This window comes from Alosa alosa, chromosome 13 (assembly GCF_017589495.1).
Source record: "Alosa alosa isolate M-15738 ecotype Scorff River chromosome 13, AALO_Geno_1.1, whole genome shotgun sequence".
Taxonomy (NCBI): Eukaryota; Metazoa; Chordata; class Actinopteri; order Clupeiformes; family Clupeidae; genus Alosa; species Alosa alosa.
Window position 1 is genome coordinate 32,016,397 of NC_063201.1, and position 18,364 is coordinate 32,034,760.

General features: G+C 40.0%; 1 protein-coding gene across 10 annotated transcripts in view; it reads left to right on the forward strand.

Moving 5' to 3' along the window:
- msh5 (mutS homolog 5) overlaps positions 1-18,364 on the forward strand; it is a 90,626-nt gene that overhangs the window by 14,769 nt on the left and 57,493 nt on the right. For 7 of the 10 annotated variants that reach the window (XM_048261801.1, XM_048261808.1, XM_048261802.1 and 4 more), the window contains 4 exons: positions 2,109-2,162; positions 2,296-2,343; positions 8,454-8,575; positions 9,311-9,420. In XM_048261801.1, the coding sequence (XP_048117758.1) occupies positions 2,109-2,162; positions 2,296-2,343; positions 8,454-8,575; positions 9,311-9,420 (334 nt within the window). Of the gene's footprint in view, positions 1-2,108; positions 2,204-2,295; positions 2,344-8,453; positions 8,576-9,310; positions 9,421-18,364 lie in introns of those variants that run through there. The other 3 variants (XM_048261806.1, XM_048261810.1, XM_048261809.1) reach the window with 3 other exon arrangements.

Sequence of the window (18,364 nt, forward strand, 5' to 3'; positions counted from 1 at the left end):
TTAGTTCTTTGGGATTTAAGTTTTCTGTTTAAGGTGACAATTCGGCCTGTAGATTATTTCTCCCTCTTTTAAATTGGAGCGAGCGTGGAATGATTTCACTGGAGCGGGATGATTTTTAAGTGGAGCCGGGAGCGAAATTGAGCGGAGCGACCTGACTCGAATTTGAGCGGAGGAGCGGCCGAGTAAACAGCCACCTGAGTGAGGAGCGGGATATTTGCACCGCTCAGCTCCGCTCACTAGCTCTGATTCGGAGGCATATCACATATGTAAAGATTATAAAAACTGATTATTTTTCGATTCATGGCAGGTTTTTAATGCGTTCTGCGGAGAAGGGAGACTGGCGTTGGTCACGATTTGGAATGAAGGGGAGAAAACAGGACAGAGTAACACGGTGGACTACTTTTTTTAAGTAGTTAAGGCGGCAGGCGTGTTTTGCCAAGGCGGCCGCCTTGACTGCAAAGTGCTGCGGGAAACCCTGCAAGATATAGTGGTTTGAGAGAGTGTGGGTCAGAAAAAATCTTTTGCCATTTCTTAATTTCTTAGTCATCAAAATTTTACTCTGTAACAGCCTAGATACATAGTAAATGTGTATGCGGAAGTGAGTCTGAAGTGGATTTTTGTTCAGACACCTGTTTTTTCTGAGGACAATTTCTGAGCTCCTCATCAATCGTCACTCAAAATCTGAAGACAACAGAATGTCAATTATATTACAAGGGCCATTGCCCCTGGAGCAACTTGGGGTTAATTGCCTTGCTAAGGCCACAAGCCAGGAATTGAACCCACAACTTTTTCAGGCTACTACATGCTAGCTCAACTCCTTAACCACTACGCTACCACTGCTCTGGATTGGCTGAACCGGATTTAACAAATGACCCCTTATTTTAAATATCAGTAACCTTTTTTGACCAACTCATTTTGTGGTGACATGCTCCATATAGTTTATATAGTCTAACATATGGTTCTGTGGGAGTTTCACAATCAGGGTGAACAGTTTATTTTAGGCTAAAAATTAAATCCTGATGAAATGTTATTGTTAAAATATGTGTTAACATGTCTGCTACTCCCATTGAGCTACAATGCTAGGTCTGGGGGCATCATCTAAACGTGCCTTTTTTGCCTCTTTACAGACTCGAAATGTCATTAAAAGGTCTGTACATTATGAACAGAGTCCTTACGTGACAAAACTATGCATTTTCTGCTCATTATCTGTGAAGAACTGTTTGAATTCAAAGTTTGTACTGTCACATACCTCAGTTTCCATAAGTCGCTTCCAGGAAAGCTCAAGAAAGTCTGTTGTCGAGCTCATGCCGGCTTTGCAACGAAAACTTGACGTTTATTTCCCCTCAAAAATAGGTCATTAGGTTATGACCATATAATGACTATGTAACTACATGGAAACGGTCCAAATGATGCCTAAGCTTGCACGTTACTGAAAGCTAGCTCGCGCTTAAGTATCGTGGGAAATCAGTTGTTGCAGGAAAAGGCAAACAGAGTAGTGTGCAGATGTGACCGTACAAACGTAGAATTTAGACGGTTTCTTAACAGCTAATGAGTAGAAAATGCATAGTTTTGTCATGTAAGGACTCTTCATATTGTACAGACCTTTTTAATTTTGAGTCTGTTAAGAGGCAAAAAAGGCTATTGCATTTTAGCCTTGCTCCTTAACCACTACGTTACCAGCGCCCCACTATTTGATGGTTGTATATCTGAGGAAATTCCTCCGCTAAATATATTCAACCAATGAATCTAACAGATTGATGTCAAATCTCTGATTGATGGAATTATAGCCTATGTTTACGTGCATGGGAGAATATGGCCCTAAACTATGTAATTGTGCCATGTTGAATAGTGTCCATTGTCGTGGCATTTCTGCCCTTTTTTCAGTTTTCCAGATGCTGTTTATTGTAATCAATACATTACCAAACAGAATCCTATATTTTACTAACACAGACATGTGGGTAAAGTTTGCATGCCCTAATTGTGAAACTATCCACAGGTAAAATTTGCAATTGTCAAATAATGTTGAAACAAGTGGATAGGACAAGATAAAACTAATGGAGATGCATATCATGTAAATATATCTGATGTTCATGATTTCTGTCCAACAGGGTGTAACCCAGATTATAAACCTGAGGTGGTTGTTTACCTTAATTCTGACTTTGGTGAGTTGGGACAACGGCGGGCAGTGTCATTGAATAAGAGTGTAAATATCACTGAGCAAATTTTCTACACCGAAGAACACTCATACTCAGACACGCATGGGTATTTATAGATTTTTGTCACACATTTGTCAAGGGAGAACCTGCAATGCCACATCTGGTGCACTGATATCAGCAATCTCAGGTATCAAAATTAGTCAAAATTATGGGATTAATGCGGGAGATGTGGTGCAGGTGGCTGCAGCGTCCGTGCCACATTTGGGGCCGGGTTGGACTATCAGATTGGTTATTACTATGATTGACTGGACGGAAAGTTCCGTTGAAAACACTGTAATTAGGGCTATCAAACGATTCCTTTTTTTTTTATCTTGATTAATCGCTGAACTTCTATAATTAATGGCAATTAATCACATATTTTATCTAGGGATGCACGATATATCGGCCGCCGTATATTATTACATGATGCTTATTATATGCTGTCCCCAATTCATTTTTCACAATTTTTTTTTTCAAGAGTAATATTATCGGTTATCGTATCTATGACCACAACAGACGAATACATATCGGTTATTGTTATCGGTCCTAAAATTCCATATCAGTGGGTCTCTAATTTTATTATGTTTTATTCACATGATTTGAAGGAAAATTTACTTTATGAGATGTGCAACGGGCCTGAGGCAACACAATGTCTTCAGAAATATAGCTTGCTTAAAACTGAAATAAATGCTACAGCATTTAGGGCATAACAAACAAAACATGCTCCATATATTCATTCAACTTTGAGTTCAGTTGAACATAAGGAATTGAGATGTGCAAAATGTAGCCTAAGCCTACAGCATAATGAAGTACATAACAAACAGAAATAATCCATATTTCCATTAAATACGCTCTGTTCAGTTGAAAACGTGTAGGAGTGTAAACAATGCTTAGTTTATAGATTATAGCTTAAATTTGAAGTGCTTTGTGATATTTTAATTCCATGTCAACTGAGCCGACTGGGAATTATTTAAAGGTCTCATTCACTGAGAAACCGTTTAATACTTGTTACTTTCGAAATACTATAACTTACTCCAAGTTGCATATGCATGCTGCACGTGAAAATGATCTTCTACCCCCATTGCCCGCATTAGCCAATGAAAGAAAATACACGGAAAAACAAGTGAATCAGAAAGAGCCCTTCCCAATGACGCCGAAGGGAAACTGATTATTCATGGCCTCGCCCACCTTGGCTTGTGACCGCCTACAGAAAGACTGGAAGATTTTGCGGCTAGAGGATTGTCTCTCTGCAGCTAGTAGGAGCTAACAGCAAGTTGCTAACATGGCGGAAAAAAAATCGTTGGAACACCACCACCGAAGTAGTGCAACATTTGTTCTGTGTTCCAATCATTTCGACCACACTCACTGCCTACAGTTAGAAAGTGGTTTTGCATCGATGTTCTGAAAACCTGGTTCTGTACCGTCATGACGATCGACCACCAGCTCACAGGCTGTAAGTACAAACAAACTTTTCCACCTAACGTCTGTGTAACGTCTGTTACAAAATAGCATGTTCATATTCTTCACGTTAGCATGCATGAAAAGGGTACAAGCTAGGCTTAGGCTAGCCCATATTACAGGAAGCTACACCAGGCACGTAACTGAAGTGTTCTGTTCGCGACGTGTAAAATCAGAGAATGTCTAATAGGAAGGGCTCTGGTCAAATCTATTAGAGGAATGGTCTGTTTTCCCGAACGTAGCCTACAGGCCACTAACACGCCAGGTGTAGCTACTTCCATTGATTAGGCCTATTGGAAGCTAATTGTTGCAGTAGCCTACATAACGCGAACGGAATGCTTCAGTTACGTGCCTGGTGTAGCTAACGTTACACTCATAAGAAACTGACCACACTACCCAGAGATTTAGCTTGTTCAACCTAAGCGTTATACCACAAATAATAATATTAGCAACAATATCTTATGCTCAACTAAGTACGGGTATTGTTCTAGTCTACGGGGAAAATCAAAAACACAATACCCGTGCACTATTAGGCTAAGTTGCTATCACTAGAGCTCAGGTATTTACACTTCAGTCTAATTTATGTCTTCTTGCCATTATTACATTGACCTTTGTAGGCTTACAATGATGTTTTGTTTGATTACTTGCTGTTTACTTAGTGTTTTGTATGTCTTCCAGAGCACATCCTCATGTCAGGCTACACAGCTTTCTAGCCTACATTAGGTCATCACGTTAGAAGCAAAGGTTTGTGATCTAACTTTTATTGTTGTGCTAGTTCGTTTCTAGAAGTCTTTTTCTAGTAGGCTAATACATGTGCTCGTCAATGTTTGGGAAAGTCGATTCATGGGTTTCTTCAGGTCACTTTCCACAGGTGTATAAAATCAATCACCTCGATTATGAATGCAGACTGCATGGTGCTTGATTAATACACCTGTGAGACCCATGAATTGCATAACAGATAGAATTGATATTACCGAATGTCTTCTTGTGGGTGTGCTACTTAGTACATCATACACCTTACCACAGTCACTAAAATATTTTTGTTTCCATTGTGCCAGTACAGTTTTGTGTGAGATAGTGAATGTCCTGTGTACTATTAGTATCTTGTAACTTGACAGTAATACACATTTATTTACTTTAGGTACCCAAACAGAATACTTCATGAAAAGTATGACTATTGATACAAGCACTTCGGATACACCATGGGCATGGGGGCCTGCTACCTCTACTGCCATCAAGCCTGTTCATCCAAGGCCAGCTAGAAGACCTCGGGTTGATCAAGAGGAGGAGAAGGATGAAAGCGACATCTCCACAATAACACCTGATGGCTCCACCTATGGCCCAGCGCAATCAAAGAGCAATGTAATAGAATCATCACAGCCAACGAATGTGTTTTGTGTGTTGTCTCTTCGGATCCCCAGGACAATTCAAGCCGAAACAACAACTCAGATCTTTTCCCCTAAATAATCCCAGCACCATCTTAAAAAGGATCTGTAGGCCAGATGTCTGCATCGTCTGGCAAAAAGAGGACATTGTTAATTCTGTGCATAGTTTGGATGTTCTTGTTTAGTGTTTGCATTATTTTAATAGACTGCAATATTACTATTTGTCAGTGTTTCACGGACCACCTAGCAAAAAAAACAAAAAACAGTAGACCTACTTCAACAGTATATTACACAATAGGCCTTCTCACTGAACCACCTTGCTTATTGTCTTTGCACCTTGTTTATGGTGTCAGAGGATTCATATGATTTTAAAACTGGCATAGGTTACATCAGTGTTGCAGAACTGTTTGGATTTACATACAAGCAAACAACTCCTCTATTATATTTTACCACATCTACTTGTGGAACACTTGAGATAGCTTCCGGACCACACTTTGAGTACCACTGCTGTATGTAAATATAATAAAGTTATTTATTGAAAATTGACCTGTTTTGTATATTTGGTTTAGGAGTTTCATCAGTTTTTGTCCCTTTTAAGCTAAAGGGTTATCTTACCTTTCATATCTTCTGTCTCACAGAGGGCCATAGTCGAATGTTTAGTGCATTTGGAAGGGAGTACATTATGCTAAGGCAGACTGGTTCTAATCCTGGGTACAGGGTCATACAGACAACAGGGGTACTGGTGTTGCCCATTTTTCTAACCACATGAGCAATCCCCTTACGAAAAAGTAGTATAGGAATCTTATAGTATTTGGGACAAAATATTATAGTAATCTTATAGGAATAATTATTATAGGAATAATTGGGACATACTGTAGAAGTACTACTAATAACTATATCCTGTAACCGCTATAGTTTTTCTATAGTAGTCTTATAGTACCCATAGTATGTCCAAATACTATAGTATTCCTATAAGATTACTGTAATATTTAGTCCCAAAATACTAAGATTCCTATAGTAGGCTACTTTTTCTGTCATACGTGACAGAAAACAACTTGAGTAGGCTAACCTCTGCCAATGTCAGGCTATCAAAGCCATAGTTCTCATTAAGAAGTCTTGCAGCACACATTCTCTGCTTCTGTAGGCATTCTGGTACAATTCCAGCAAAATATAGCTAGGTAGGTGTGTTTGCATTTAGATCTATATATATATATTGGGCTATGACCAAGTGGTCTTTCTATGATAGTATCATGGAATTCAAACCATAACTATCTATTCCGATAGCATTAGCAGGCTAGGTCAGTGGCTGAACTGCATTTAGGGTGCTTACCTGTGTTGTGAAGTAAAATGTCTACTAGGAAGATTGCAAAGACTTTTGACTAAAGAAATAGGTCTTTATTTTAAAACATTTCCAACTGTTTATTAGGGGTACTTGAAAGCAAGATGACTATTGTCACAAACGTTACCTCTTTTAGGAGAAATTTTAAGCTGACAGGCAATTGTTACCATTCTATTAAACCAACGTTCACCGACAAACAATCAGGAAGCAGTTCTTCTTCCTACTCGGATACTAGGATCAAACACATGAAGTTGTATCTCCGAAGACATTTTGTGCAACAGTTTTGACTCGAGTTTTAGCCAGGTTTTAGCACTGTTAAGTTGAATGAGCATAGCACAGGCAGAATCGGATGAGGACGCACTGGAGGAAGCGTCACAGTACTGTTAGCCAATCAGAGGTGAATTCATTAGCATGTCATTAATATTCATGACTAGAGGCGAAATCCAGTCATTCCTCCCCGCTCACCTTCCCCACAAACAGGCGCGGGGAAACAGGATGGGACAGCATTTTTTTCACCAAAACCGGCTCACAGGGCATTCATCAATACTACAGACCACTGCAAAATTAATGAAAAAACGATGAGATGAGACCTTTAAAAGTAAAATTCGCCATTCAGCCAACCAGGAGGGCTTTCAGTGCCTGCCTGCAGCAGGAGGATCAGGCAGAAGCCTACTAAGAAGTGTCTGTGGCAGTTTGAGGACAAGAACGAATGCATCAAAGCAGCCAAAGACAGTCATTGATAACAAGTGATGGTGTAAACTCACATCGCATACAGTTAGGATATGGTGTAACATTAGCAGGTGCAGACACCTTTAGTATGGTTAGTATTTGCTGACGTTGTGGAAAAGGCAACGAGAGAAGGGAGTTACAAGGAAGTTTATTGTCACATGCATATAGTTACTGGAAGTAAGAAATGCAGTGAAATTATGTCTGGTGTCAGCCTATTTGTGCATTTATGGGGGTAAAAAGTGCAGTAGAAGAGGGGTTTAGTAGATTAAGTGGCAAGGGCTGCATAAGAAAGGTGGGGGAGGATTGGGGGTGGGGGGCACCAACAAGGAGCACCCAAGAGCAACAGGGGCAAGGAAAAACTCCATAACCAAGGAAGAAACCTTGGGCAGATCCACGGCTCAAGGGGCTAACCCAACTGCCAGGGGTCTTGGTGTGTGTGTGTTGGGGGGGATGACAAGGGAGATGGGATAGTGTGCTGTGTATGTGTGGAGAGGGCAGTGTGCAATATGTGTGTTGGAGAAGCTTCCTCATGAGACAATGTGCTGTGTATTGGGGGGGGCGGGGTGTAAGTATGTTGGGGATGTGTGTTAGAGAAACTTCTTGATGAAATAATGTGCTGTGTATGTATGGGAGAGGGGGGGCAGTGTACTGCAAGTATGGTGAAGGGACTTACTATTGCAAGCAGAGTACTGTATGTATGATGTATGTGAGTGATGACAGTGAAGATGTGTGTGTGTGGGCGGGAGGGGAGTGGAGCAGTGACTGTGTGTGTGTGTGTGGGTAGGTGGGGGCAATGTGCTGTAAGTATGTAGAGGATGTGTGTTAGAGAAGATCCTGAAGACAATGTGCTGTGTATGTAGGGAGGGGGGGGCAGTGTGCAGCAAGTATGTAGAGGCTTACTGTAGCAAGCAGTGTACTGTATGTATGTGTGGTGATGACAGTGATGATATAAGTGTGTGTGTGTTTTTTGTGTGTGTGTTGGGGATGGCGGGGGGGCAGAAAGGCTAGGCAATCAGGGACATGGGTAGATAAATGGTAGATGGAGGAGAAATCAAAAATAATAAGTAAAAAGTTCTATGGAGATGTGCAAAAGTTGGAGAAAGTCAGGTGTGTGTGTGTGTGTTTTGACGTGTGATGAAATAAGGGGGTCATGAGTGCTGAGGAGTGAATGAGTGCAAAGTCAGTATACTGTGAGTTCAGAGTTCAGATGGCCTTCCAAGTTCTTGGGAGAAGTCAATAAGAAAGGAGAGTTCAGAAGTCACGGCAGTTTATTTCCAGTTTAAAACAACCTGTTGTTGATCAAAATGCTTTAGAAGTAGTGCCACCCTATACCATCTCTCCTTTTAGGACCTGAAGTTGGAAAACAGAGACTACTGGCAGCAAACCTACCCTTCCTTTCCCCTGCCATGACAGAGAAGGAGAAAATGTCCTTTCTCTCCTCCTGTCTCAGCTTTGACTCTGTCCTTATGGTAAGACTCTGTGTATTATCAATGTCACATCTTAATGTTTTAAGATACTATTTTTCATGTTGAAATATGATAAAACAGTGGGAGCCCATAGCACAGCAGTAGCGTATGCTTCCTCTACCACAAATGGGCTCAGTACCCATGTGAAGCTAGTTTCGAGCTTGGCCTGATGGTCATTTCCCACTCCCCATCTCTCTCCCTCATAAGTGAAAAAGCCCCAAAATATAAGAATATACAGTATATGACAAGGCAGTCTGCATGTATGCCCTTCACCAAGAGAGGTTGACTGTAATGCACAGATGATCAACACTTGGAACTTGTTCCGTGTTCTCATTCATGCGAAGTACTGCTGTTTGGGCGAAGTGATTTGCACGCAACACCTACAAAGTTCCTGTGTTCTGCATATCCCAAGTGCTTCACCTGAATGAGAATTCACATTGGGATTTGTAGACATTGTAATTATACTAGGCACAACATGTAAAAAGGACAATGTTGGAATTCTTTTGTCACTTTTGGGAGTTAGGCTAGTTGGTTCTGCCCACCTGAATGAGCTATGCTAAGCTAGACTAATGGTGGGTGCGTCAGACTGAGTTACTGCACACAGAGAAGAGAATGCTATGTATCATCATATCTAACTGGGGAGATTGCGAATAAGTTAATTTCCCAAAATGTTGGCGTGTTCCTTTAAAAACTGATGCCTTGATTGTCTCTGTCTTTCTCACCCCCTCTTTTTGATAGCTCCGGACAGTAGGTGCTCTTTTGAAGTGTCTAGACAGACGTAGAGTGGGTGTTGAGCTTGAAGATAGCAGTGTGGGTGTGCCCATTCTGCAGTTCCGCATGTACACACTGTAAGTAAGAAACATTGTTAATCAATGTATCCAAGGTGCGATTTGTAAAAAATCAGAGGAGGGGTGCTTTTGAAATGTCTTGTAATAATCACTACTTTGGTGACCTCAAATTCCAGTCCATGACTAAGATGCTCCACTGAGGAATTGTTGCTTGGCTGCTGAAAGACCTTTAAATGGGTTTGCCCTGAATAAAACTTCAACTCGAGTAATCATTTATGAACCAGAACATACAAAAAAAATAACAAGGAATATCCGCACACTAGCTCCCCTTTTTTCCTCTGTTTATTAGTTACACCATACATAACGTTTCGAGCCTTCGAGTCTGAAGAGCTTAATGCTCGAAACGTTACGTATATGGTGTAACTAATAAACAGAAGAAAAAAAGGGAGCTAGTGTGCGGATATTTCTTGTTATGCATATGCGAAACTTGGTGGGCATGTAACCCCACATGGATAGCATGGAACCATCGTTTTTCGTTTTGATCTGTAGCCCCCCCGCTGGACTGGACCCCCCGAAAGGAGGGTAGGGCAGACACAGTTTTCTGTGAATATCTCGAAAACCGTAGGGTTTAGGAGGACCAATTGTTTTTTGTATGTTGATCTCAAGGGGCCATGTCAACCCATTCCATAACCACTCATTTCATGTATAGCGCCACCTAGTTAAACACAAAAAAGTAAAAGTGAGGTGTTGTAATTGAAGGTGTCTGTGACCTAACATAGTCAAAACTGCACGAAATTAAAAGTGTAGGATCATTATGACACCCTCTGTATGCACGCCAAGTTTTGTGGAATTCCGTTCATGGGGGGCCACACAATAAATTAATTTATGTTACTATACACCAACTGGCCTGTAGGTGGCCGGAGACAGTTTTCTGTGAATATCTCGAGAACCCGTGGGGCCTAGGAGGTCCACCTTTTTATGTACGTTGGTCTTAAGGGGCATGTCAACCCATCCCATTACCACTTATTTCATGTATAGCGCCACCTAGTTAAAAATTAAAAAGCAAAATATTAGGTGTTTTCATCACAATATCTCTGGCTGACAAGGTCAAAACTGCACGAAATTAAAAGTGTAGGATCATTATGACACCCTCCGAATGCATGCCAAGTTTTGTGTACTTTCGTTCATGGGGGCCTTACAATAAAATAATTCATGTGTACATTTAGTGGCGTACACCAACAAAGGATTCCGGGACACTGAAAGACCGGGGTACACAAAACTTGGTGGGCATGTACCCCACATGGATAGCATGGAACCGTCATTCTTCGTTTTGATCTGTAGGCCCCCGCTGGACTGGACCCCCGAAAGGAGGGGTGGGGGCAGACACAGTTCTCTGTGAATATCTTGAGAACTGTAGGGCCTAGGATGACCAATTTTTTCCGTATATTTGCCTCCAGGGGTCATGTTAACCCATTCCATGTGCACACATGTGCATAAACAAATACACACGCACACACATACATTTACGGTAATCATCACGTATGACACATACTCACACAGTAGACATATGTGCGCATGCATGCACATGCACAAACACACATACGCAGGCAAACACACAAGCACGCACATACACACACACACACATAAACATAAACATAAAAATTTTACACGTACACATGCACACAATTCAAGAATTTTTCCCATCATCTACTCCCTGAATTTTTTGGTCATTGATACCGGGACACCGAACCACCGGGGTACATGAAATTTGGTGGGTATGTAGCCCCACTAGACTTTTACGGAAAAATTTCATTTTAGCCCCGGGGACCACCACCACCCCACCCCCACCCCGTGCTGGGCCCCTGAACCGCAAAAAAAAACAGTTTTTCCTAAATAACTACCTGAACCGTGGCACTGAGGATGAAGAATCTTTATGGTATGTTGGTCTCAAGGGCCCACATCAACCTGGCTCATAATCACTCATTTGTGATTTGCACCCCCCCCCCGGTAAAAATGAAAATGCAATATTATTCTGCTTTAATCGCCCCTATCTTCAGTTAAGATGTTCAGAACTGCACCAAATTGTATGTGTATGATTGACCTGGCATTATCTGGGGTATGCCAAGTTTCGTAGAATTTCATCCATGGGGGTCTAAAAAAAAATTAGGTTATGTGTACATTTAGTGACTGTACACTCATTGGCCTGTAAATGGCGGTGCACACATATACACATGCACACACACAGGCACCCACATACTATCGGTATTAGAGCGGCCGATACATAATTACAAATTCGGTAGGATTAAAAGAAAGCCAAAATAAATATTCATCATCATCATCATGGCTGCATTTTCAGTACTGGCAGAAGAAGTAGTCGTTTTGTCCACTAGATGGCGCATCGTTGCAGTGAGGCGTAATTTTGTTGGAAGTTAAAAGTGGGTTGGAAAAACAATGGTCGCTTCCTACAAGGACTGTAATTTACCGCAGCTTAACATCTAATAAGGATAGGACGATGTTCACATGAAGTGTAATTCCCATTTCTTCTTGAAGCGAAATAAATCTGAGGATGTTTATCGGACATGCTTGGTTTTACTGCAGGAATGCGTTAATCTTGTAATTTCAATAAGGACCTAGGTAATGTTACCATTAGCGTTGGTTGAGTGATGGAGGCATTTGATTGATTGCATTTGTAGAAAACTATAAATGCGGTTATACCAAGCAAATGTATAGCAGCACTGTTTGTATCTTTCGACTGTCATTTATTGCACGTGCTACAAAATCATTCTCTGCAATGGAAGATTTACCAACGTTACACCGGTCTGATACAGTTTTGCCTATACATGCGTGAGACTGAGACACCTGTTTATTTTGTTTTAAGTGCGTGCAGGGTGTGAGAGGGGAATCGATGTGCTTTGATTACAGCTTGGTAGTTGTAGTCTGTGAAATTAAAAAGCACGTGTGTGTGAAGTATCCAAACAATGACACCATTTCATTATGGCTGCTTTAGCAAAACACCTTAAGCTATTGTGTAGTGGGTCCCATTTAGAAGTGGCTACTTCATTCGCGCTTTCCTTGACTCATGGAGCTGCGTGAATGTTATTACAACTTTTCGCCACGATATGACAGTTTAAGTCCACTTGATACTGTAAGGCGTGAAGCCATTGGTTTCAAAGGAGATTTTATTTGTGTCGCCAGCATAGCCTATTGACAATTTATGTTGTAAATATGCCTACCTTATAATCCTACCTGTAGCTTAGGGAAGCTAACAGCTTTCTATTAGGATAGTTTGTTAGTTACCATTTTGTCATAACTCCCTGATGCATTTTGCATTTAGAATAGCCAGAGCGTGTATATCTCAATCGGAAAATTAAACAATATCGGTGCCTATGGACTAGGCTGGGTGAACCCAGCCTGATCTGCCCCGGTATTTATTTTTTGATTTCTTAAAAGATTGAGCTTGGTCTGATGAAAGCCAGACTAGCCATGGACCTCAGTTAAACAATGCAAGGGAACATGAATCAGCCTATATTTGCAAACTTAACAATAACGGACAAAAGCTCTTCAACTTTGACCCGTTAAAATGTGTATGAACAGTCTATGACGCATTTCATCAAGGCCCATTTGGACATGTAAAGTTATTTGCACCACTGGTTAGATGTAAAACAGCATTTTCGTTTCAGACTAGGCTACTGTTACTTAATTTGTGCATTAACAATAACGTTTCAGACTACTGTTACTTAATTTGTGCATTGACAATAAAGTATTACATGAACTAAAGATGACTAAAATCTTATGTAGAAGAAGAAACATTCACAAAAAATCCATCCATCCAAAAATTACCTTTGTTTTTGATAGCTGTTGAAAACGGCATGGAACTGACAGATGTTTTTGTTTATAAATACATAAAAAATAAATAAATAAATAAATAACATTATGCTGATACCTTTTGCTTTTCCCAAATACAATGTAGCCTACAGTTGTAAGTGACCTTTCATCAATCCAGTTGCAATGGATGAACTGTGATGAACTGCCCTACTTGTGATTGTTTAGAGATTTTAAAGGTTTTATAACAATGCTACATCTTCTTTGGCTATTCTATAATCTATTCACCTTTTCAGCACCAGTAGGCTACTTTCTGTGCAGCCGCACACACACACTCAGGCATGCCAAACAAGCATACACAAAAGTTTCAAGAGTGGGGGATGGAGTAAAATATGGAGACAAATTGAAGTGTGATTTATTTTCGCGGAACACAGGACTGAGCGGCGGTCATATTTTGTACCGCTATGCGGTACATCTAGTTTTTTACGGTATTACTTTTTTATATAGCACCTACTTTTGGATGTGCGGATGTTATGTTTGTTTGAACCAGAACATAGGCCATTCCGCCCAGGTTTTAGTTTATGGACTGTTAAAATTTCAGCAGGTGAATGATAGGTGTAGGTGTAGGCGTAGGTGTCATTGCACCCTGACTGAATGATTTGTCATTTTAAGCAGTTGTACTAGTGTGCTGTCATTCATATCTGTACATATCTGTATCTGTACATTGCTAAGTCAATTTGACAGTGAACTATTGCCTTGTGATAATGAACAGTGACTACATTTCTCTCTAACCTCATGACACAGGTCCCAGTGATAAGTTGGTCCAGTTTATAGCCAATGCCAACGTCTGGCCTGAATTGCAGCACTGTACCGTTGATTGTGGCTTAGTTCATTATAAAGGCCACATGAAAAGGTCACCCTTTTTCTGGTACGCCCTGAAAACTGCTGGACAGAAGTGTTGGAAAAATATGAGTTTTCAACTTGTTATAGCTCAAATAATCTATCCTCAACCACTAAACCAGCAGTTGGGTTACAGAAAACTCTAGAGCTAAATACAAAAAAAGGAGACTAAGGAGAAACTTTAACAGTATTAGTTTTTAAATTCAATATAATATAAGTGTCTATTTCTTCATTCAGGTTGTGTGCACATACCATTACTGACCAGTGGTGGTTGGTGGTTATAAAAATAATGGAGGAAGGAAGGTGCGCTTGGTTGGTGTTGGTGGCAAATGTGAAGTTGTGATGGTGCTGGTGGCATATGGGTCATTGACAAATAGACTGTATTTTTAGACTGTACTTGCAATTTCATCACCCAAAAAATGCCAGGTGGCGCAACCAAAAGTTTCTAAAAAAAAAAAAAAGCCCACACTTGTTTTTATTTTTTAGTAAGTATATCTGAGAGTGTGTATAGTGCTTAACACATTTTTATTTTGTAGTTGACCTTGGTATTAAAAGTAACATATGAATACTTTATTGTAGAGGGCGGGTATTTTGGTTTTCCTACATCCATCCTAAATGTAAATAGTTGCTTTGCTTTCATTAATGGTTTCGCTATAGTCAAGTTTGCAAGGAGACATAACGCGTGAGCATGCCACACTATCCAGGGACGCGCTCACACAGCTGTGGTAGCGGAGGCAGGAGGACAACTGTTAGCGCAGGCTTTATATAAAATTCTTCAACAGAAGCCTTATGAAATAAAGGCCTGCCTCGAATGCATGCTTGCCCAAAATAAAGGCCTGTGGTTTGCGCAGCCTACAGTAAGTAGGCTAAATAACAGACCCGCCACAATATGCAGTATGATGATTTTTTACGAGCAAGATGTTTTTGGTGCCCTACGCGCACTGCATATTCTTAAATAACAATGAAATATCATCAGTAATATTCGACCACTATTTTGTGTAAATGGGCTATGCATTGGGTTAGACACCAGGGGCCATATTCACAAAGCCTTTTATCTTACCACTAGGAGTACTCCTAAATCGCACTAAAAGATTTTAGCTAGGAGTTTTCTAAAAGTTATTCACAAAGCCTTTCAGACCTACTCTTAGTAAGGAAAAATGACAACTCCTAAACTAAATTAAACTCCTAAACTAGATTGAGTCTTCGTTGCTATGGATGACGTCATTACTCGAGCTTGACTGAAGTGACCACTTTGATTGGCTGATGATTGTAACGCGGGAATGATTCCAAACTCCTCCCTTACGATGATGAGTGACAGGTGACAGGTCTGAGAATGCATGCGCTACACAAGGACGGAAGATGATGAATAACTGAATAAAAAGGCCTAGCCTAATTGAATCAAGAGTAAGGCAAAACAAATAGCCTAGTAGCCTAATGAAACATACGGATTGATGCAGTATCTTCGTAACATGATTAAATTATGTCACCATAGCCTATGCCTACGTTTGCAAAGAGGAGAACATTTTAATTTGATTCACAATAACGTTACATTTAATTTACATGTTGATAATGAGTAGCCTAGTGTTAGATTTTAGTGGTTTTCTGTATGTCATTCTTTTGGTTCTTTGTTTAATACTGCAGAAACTGCGGGGACAGGATGTTTATTGTAAGCAGACAGAATGTTGTCACCTTACAATAGCAAATGGTGTACCTAACTAATTGTTCCCCCACAAGACGTCTTAATTGAATAAGGCTATACCACTGTCTGTTTCCCCCCCCCTCCAATTTGACCCCAGACGTGAATGTATATTCTGGTATTATAATTAGCCAGAAGTTTCCCAGATCTTTGCTTCAGTTTCTTACCTTGGCTTCACCTTGCAACATTGTGCTGTGGTGTGCGTACAACAGGGTTACCAGAACTCTGTTGGTACATCCAGAATAAATAACTATTCTTTTGCAAGCCAGCCTCAAGTTTTTACCTGCTCTTAACTACACTAGAATCTACTCGGTCAACTGTGTCTCCATTTGGGATTAAGGAGACAATTTCAATAGCATTCTTCACTAGTTTTGGTTGTTGTTGGTGGCGTTATTGCATCAGTTAGTTATGCCTACAATGAAAAATTGTTTCCTCGTGATTGGAAGCTCCTGTAGCCGCATAGGATTGTTTACAATTAGTGTTGGGCCCTCGTTGGCAGCCTTCGGCTTGCCTCAGCTTGCCACTATTCACTCCTTCGTCTTCATTAACATTCCCGGTAGAATTCTAAATATTTTTGGCCTCTATGTGTCCAGTTACATAGCCTGTCTGTTCTTCATCTTGGATTTTGTGAGATAAATGTCTAAATAAATGCAACTTATAGTACAGTGCGACATATATATGTTTTTTCCTCTTCTTGACACATTTTTTGACTGATGCGACTTATAGTCCGGAAAATACGGTATTGCATTGAGTATTTGAGCATTGAGTAGCCAAGGGAAGAAGATGTCAAATTTGCAAATAACATGGTGTAGATGAAGAATGGGACTCTGGGGACAAGCTTTATTTTCTTCATCTAGCAAGTCAAGTCAGGTTTATTTATATAGTGCATTTCATACACAGAGATCATTCAGTGTGCTTTACATAAACACAAGCAAACAGGAATAGCTAACATAGAAAGGCAATAGTCAAGGAATAGTTTAAAAATTAAAGACACAAGGTAATAGTACATAAAAGGGCAATAGTTTAAAAGTGTTTAAGAAGTAATAATTAAAACACATAAAAATGGCACTAGTTTAAAAGTGTTTCAAATGTAATAATTAAAACAAAAAAAAAATAACATAAAATGATTATACTTGTCAAGCAGCCAGTGAACAGCAGCATTCTATGGAGATTATTGAAGTAGTCCCAAACCGTGCGCGCACACATATATGTGACCCTGCCTGTGATAACCCAGCTAAAGTCGTTTTTTTATGTTACGTCAGATCATTCTACACAGTATAAGGAATAGGCTGTGAAAAGTTCTCAATGATATACCTAATATTGACTGAGTTAGGCCATTTCAAAGATTTGGAGAATTCCGAGCTCTGAATTGTAGGTTTTTGAGAAATTCCAATTTGAAAATAAGTAAGCAGTGGCGGTCAGACAGTGTCCAAACATCGAATTGTTTCAAGAGGTAGCATGCATGACACATCCTTAAAATAGGTTGGTTAGATTCACAACAAGATAATCTTCATGAAAAAATCAGTTCTCCTGAAATGTCCGTTGTGATACGAAGCAATCCATTGAGAAATCCATATCCGGCGTAAGTCACAACTTTCCTACCATACGGAAGCAGTGGCGCTGCATATGGTCAGTCAGTGTCTAAACACCGAATTGTTTCAAGAGGTAGCATGCATGATACAGTACGTCCTTCAAATAGTTTGGTTAGATTCACAACAAGTTAATCTTCATGAAAAAAATCAGTTCTCCTGAAATATCCATTTTGATATGAAGCAATCCATTGAGAAATCCATACCCGTAACCCGCTTAAGTCGAAACTTTCCTGCCATAGGCTTACATACGGATGCAGTGGCGCTGCATACAGTCAGTCAGTTTCTAAACACCGAATTATTTCAAGAGGTAGCATGCATGATAGGTTCTTAAAATAGGTTGGTTAGATTCACAACAAGTTAATCTTCAATAAAAAAAATCAGTTCACCTGAAATATCCGTTGTGATACGAAGCAAATCCATTGAGAAATCCATACCCGTAACCCGCTTAAGTCGAAACTTTCCTGCCATAGGCTTACATACGGATGCAGTGGCGCTGCATACAGTCAGTCAGTTTCTAAACACCGAATTATTTCAAGAGGTAGCATGCATGATAGGTTCTTAAAATAGGTTGGTTAGATTCACAACAAGTTAATCTTCAATAAAAAAAATCAGTTCACCTGAAATATCCGTTGTGATACGAAGCAAATCCATTGAGAAATCCATACCCGGCTTAAGTCGAAACTTTCCTGCCATACTGAAAACAGAGCTACGTGACGGTACTGCACATTGATATTATGGTCTGTATTAACTTTCTAATGGGAAAGAAGAAGTTCCTGAACCAAATGACACCCAAATTATGGGGTGTTTATCTGCCAACATTAAACTCACAGCCGATTGAAAATGTGACGTGGAACTAACTTCCGGTATTTCTCGGGGAAAAATGTAATCGTAACATCAATAAAAGCATTTAATGTTTATCATTTCAGAAAAAATCATTTAAACACTACATTTCGAAACATTAGTATCTAAGTATAAACAAATATCCCATATTTTT